This window comes from Cryptotermes secundus, unplaced genomic scaffold (assembly GCF_002891405.2).
Source record: "Cryptotermes secundus unplaced genomic scaffold, Csec_1.0 scaffold234, whole genome shotgun sequence".
Taxonomy (NCBI): Eukaryota; Metazoa; Arthropoda; class Insecta; order Blattodea; family Kalotermitidae; genus Cryptotermes; species Cryptotermes secundus.
This window is the reverse complement of record NW_019725843.1, coordinates 1,224,423-1,229,772: the sequence shown is the minus strand read 5'-3', so window position 1 is coordinate 1,229,772 and position 5,350 is coordinate 1,224,423. Positions and strand designations below refer to the sequence as shown.

The window sequence follows — 5,350 nt, the reverse complement described above, 5'->3', positions numbered from 1 at the left end:
TGGGTTATATCGACATACTATAACATAAGGAACACCCTCCCAAAGTTTGGCACATTCCTCCTAGGACATTCTGTATACTGCAAAGCAACCTTTGGGTGAACATATACACAATGAAAATTTATTCTTGACTAACTCTGTAAACCTGGTGAATTTCCTTTAAAATTATTGACAGATGGATGAGAATTCCAGAGCTTGGATAATGGATAACTGGCAGTTTATACTATTATCAGAATATCTGGTAACTGTAATTAAGCAATAATTACTATCATCTTGTATGTTTATGGACAATCATTGTACAAAGCTATATCAACTGCTGTGGTTATATGATATCAAATAAGAAGTGAGTGATTATGAATTTTGAACAATGAAGTATGTGGGAAGTAGTAGTGATGACCTACAAACCATAAAAGACATCAATCAGGATAACACTGCCCACAGCACAGATTCAAACTGATCACATCCTGAATGCATGTTAGGCACATCACAATTGTACCAAACAACTCAGTCCTTCAATGATAATATACTGTGATATGTAGACCCATTGCCAAGTAACAGCTATGTAAACAGGAGACAGTACAACAGCTGTTGCTAGAGAACAGCTCTGTGGACACATTGTTCCCCAGCAACAAGAGAATGTACAATAATGGAAGAGACATTTTCTGTGTGATCCATGCCAGGGCTATATACTCAGTGAGACTCTTGCCTCACTTGTCTCTGATCATACCTACCACATAACAATATATTAATCATGTAATATTCTGTGGTAGTTGAAGCCTTCATAGTGGATGAATCCACTAAAATCTTCTCAGGTAGTAAGCCACATCAAAGTTGCAATTTTCTCTGTCTCTGTCATCCTGGCAACTTGATTTGTAATTCAGCTTCCACGTGGCTGACTGTTTAAGAAGATTTTAGCACGTATGACATTCTCTTTGCAGCCTTCTATCCAGAAGACTTTACGAACGAACGCATTTGCAAAATGTACCTAAGTAGAAAAGCCCATCTAGCTGTTGGATCATGTTATCTCACATAATTGCTTCTGACATCATGTGTAGAATCAGTTACAGCTGCTATGTTCACAGTTCCTTGTTTGTCTGTCTTGGTGTATATGCCAGAGAGGGATAATTCTTGAGACTCCTTATCCAGTCTTGTGTCACTATTAGTTCTTGAAAGGTGTGGGAAGGAATTCAGTATATCACATTTGTCTGCATCAAGGTACCCACGTTCAAATAAAAATCTTGCTGCTGTACTTGTTAACATGTGGGCACTTAAAGCACATAGCATACACAAAGTTTTAAAAGGAAACTTCTGAGTCTGGGTAACTATGTCATAATATGGAAACTTTAGGACTGCTGGGATTCCCAAGCGTTTTTCCCCTCCTGAAAACAGAGGAAAAATACATTAATATTATGACATCATTAAGCCTTTTCCTGTGTATTATTTTCTCGCTATTTTCACAAAAATAATGCAATTTTAAGGTATAAATAATAAGAAGAAAAAATAACAGCCAAGTGAATGAAGTCTAATGATGAAGTAGAAGGAGAAGATTCCTTCTTGATGTGGACTAAAGTCAAATGTTACACTGCATGGTAATGAATTCTTGTTCAACTTCAGTCAAATATCACAACAATAGGGATAATGTTACAAATTATGCTTATTTTTACATTCTGATTGAGCACGTTGGTATAATGATAATGTTGCCTTATATTCATAAGTTGTGCACACCTAGAGGAGCACCAACACGTGTTTTTGCTCCCGGGACACCCTTTTTCTTTGAAAAGGACACCAGATATTTATGTGTTTTGTAGAGAATAGACTGCAGTGAATTACCAGTGGCATATCATTCCCTGCACAGCTTCCATAAACTGTACAGAAATTTTGGTTTTTGAACACCCTTACCAATCTTAGCCATGATACTGTGTTTTTCATTACAAACAAACAAAAACTCCTTGGCCTGTAGTCCGCGTGTGAACTATGCCGACCGAGAGACTGCCACTTGTCAGCGAAGTTAGTGCCAACTTTTGCGGATAGAGGGTGTCGCGTGGTCAGCGCAACGAATCCCCATGGCTGTTAATCTCGGTTTCTAGACCGGAGCTGCTATTTCCTTAAAATAGCTCCTCAGTTATCCTCACAAGGCTGAGTGGACCCCGTTCCAAACCCACTACTTCTTAGAAAATCTGGTAGTGCTGGGAATCGAACCCAGGACCTCTGGAACTGTAGCCAGGAACTCTGACCACTAGACCACAAGTTTGTCTTTTTCAGAACAAGAGACAGGCTAGGTAGTGATGATGTGACACTTGGACTGAGGTATCTGTGGCAATGTACTGATATAGTTAATTGATAAAATCCCAGCAAGCAATTGTATACAGAGTCAAGCCATTGCTCTAAGTTTGGGTGGCAGGGGTCAGATAATCCACACCAGTTATACTATCACTAACTAACATTATTCATGCCATTATTTTAAATTTCAAACTGTACACCAATAGTCAAAGTGTTAATGAAAATAACTTCTAGAAATTAAGAATATTAAACCATTTCATTTTTCATCATATGTAAATCTTCACCATCAACAGTAACCTTACATTTCATGTGTCTGCAATGTCAAATAATCTTAAGAAGTTTTAATATTGTTCCAGAATATATGACAATAGTAATAGTAATAGCGAAGAACTGGCATCTGTCATGAAAGAGGCCAAGGCTCCTAGAAGACCACACAACCAAACAGGAAATAAGTAATGAAGTACATCGGAGGAAATACAGATATTTTTACTTACCTAGAATCCTGAGGAACAGTCCAACAAAGTAAGATACAAGGCAGCCATATGTGTTAACTCCATGTGGCCAATGAATAATGAGCAAAAGTTGAGGGAAGAGAATGACATATATGAGGTCGGCACACAGGTAACTGCAACAGGGGAGTATAGTTTCAGTCATGCCAGTCACAGCAGGATTTCAGGCATTCTGGCATTCTATACATAAAACACTGAATGATGAATGCTTGTAGGTAAAGAGTACTATCTTTATGATGAAAGTAAACAGACATTTCGGAGGAACATGATGCCTTCATCTTCAGGGTTGACGAATAAGCCAAAGAAGCAAGTGGCAAGTGGAGCCACCTGTTTCACCCTGGTTTCTTGCTTGGCTTATTCTTCGACCCTGGAGATGGATGTGACATGTTCCTCTAAAATGTTGGCTGACTTTCAAAGGACTATGTGGTATTATATCCAAGGAGACAGAATTCTTCATAATTATTTCTGCGAGAACCTCAAATCCTACAGTACTTATAGGCGTTCATTCAGTAGAAAGGGCGCCAGGGCTTAGGTGTGTCTAAGCAGATTCAGGGAAAACAATATTTTAATTCTTTAACAAGAAAAAACAGCTTTCAATATCAAAAGCATATTCCAATAAGAAGAAAGTGTGGAAAAAAAAGTCACAATAAAAAATTCCTGAGATATGCCAATGTGTACCTTTCTAGGTGTTTCAATTATCATGACTCTGGGTCGATACTTACGACAAATAGTACACACTGCCGACTGTCAGCGCAACGATGGCTCCACATGTAGCAATTACGATGACTGTAATCCTCAAAACCCATAACATCTCACGGTCACTAGCCTGGAGGAAAGTATGCAAATAATGGTAGCAGTTATTGTACAGTATAATACATGTTTTTTGGCTAGTTGTTTCTTTAGGTTTTAGGTTATTTAACGACGCTCTGTACAATTCTGAATGAGATAACACCTGCTTATGCAGGTGTCAAGATTTATAATCATCTTCCAGATAATATTAAGGTACTGGCATGTGACATTAAAAGTTTTAAGAGAGCATTAAAAAAATATTTATATGAGCATTCTTTTTATACTGTTGATGAGTTTTTTAAGTATAAAACTAGATAGCCACCTAGACAGCTTAAATAACGTTGTTATATCTTATGGTCATAAGACTGTTAATTACAAACTGGTAGTATTTTATGCTCAAGTAATTTAGTGTGTTGCACCTCTATTAATTAGCACACTTTCATAAAATGATTGAACTCTCCATGACTTCAGTGCGATAACAGATGTGCTAATATGGTATTAAAATTTCATTTCATTTTATATAGTGGATAACTTTTTATGTACAGAGTTAGATAAGTTGAATTGTTTAATCCATTTATTAATTCAAAATATTAGCTATATTTATAATCCTTTAAATTGTTACTTTGTAATATTTATATTTGCTTGTTAATCTTATATTTATTTTTGACAGAATCTTTTTATGACTGCATGTCCCTTGACTTCCTCTATATCCTACAGTTTTACCAGCCTGGAGTAACAGAAATTAAATAAATGAATGAATGAATGAATGAATGAATAAATAATAAATTTGAATATAGAAATTGGAATTTTAACAGTTTTAAATGTGTTAAAGTATATACTGTATGGATTTATGGAGTTAAATATGATGTTGATGTTATAAACATAATGGGTCATAGGTGTGTAATTTTTTACTGTATTTGTTTTAGTTAATATGGGTATTTTATATGAAATGGTGTAAATACAAGTTTTATAGTAGGTTATTTTTTAAGTATGTCTATTAAATGAAATCTTATTAAATTCTTTTGCCCTATAATATTATCTATATTTATAGATCGATGTAAGTGTCTTTGTTTTATTGACTCGTGCAATTTTGTATATGCATGTTGATGTATCTGTATTCAAAAGGACTATTTCCACATCCTGGTTTGTTAACCTGTATGGATATATATGGAAAAATAAAGAATGACTGAATGAACTAAAACAGATGGGGAAGGAAATTGCTGTATACTATTGTAACTGGATCTTTGTGCATAGGGAAATATCAAGGACCAAATTACTTCTTAACTCTTTGACTGGCACGAAGGGTATTTAAATCCCACCCCTGTCCTGGCAGGCCCTTTAAACCTTATGTCGCTAAAATGCATGTAGTTACTTTTTCCTAAACAACTTCAACAAAAATTGGTTTTTAAAAACGAAATTTTCAGGAACTAATTAAAATACAATATATTATGCAATAAATTCCTTTCCATACCTCTTTATTAGTTTTTCTTCGTGTGATAAACATTGAAACATGAAAGTTTGCAGAGAGCCACACCACAGCCTGCACACATGATACTTGTTTCTTTTCTAACCTTGTGCTTAGCACTCACGCGACACTTTCTCAGGGCACCATTCTTCTTATTGTTACTGGGAGGAACATGGACCATTTTGTGAATTTTCAAGCCACCCTCTAGACGATTTACTGGCTCTTACACTGGTGGTCTTTTCAAGGTCGAGGGCGGAGGCGTGACTGCACTTGAGTCTGACGCAATAGATTCGTCATCCACTTCATTCCT

The 5,350-nt window shown here is 36.0% G+C and overlaps 1 protein-coding gene across 1 annotated transcript in view; it reads right to left on the bottom strand.

The window, feature by feature from the left end:
• The window catches only part of LOC111863647 (high-affinity choline transporter 1), a gene marked incomplete in the record, with an annotated part of 165,168 nt that continues 159,818 nt past the window's right edge, over nt 1–5,350 (bottom strand). The window contains 3 exon segments of the mRNA XM_033751155.1: nt 1–1,376; nt 2,772–2,902; nt 3,509–3,612. Coding sequence (XP_033607046.1) covers nt 1,018–1,376; nt 2,772–2,902; nt 3,509–3,612 — 594 coding nt within the window.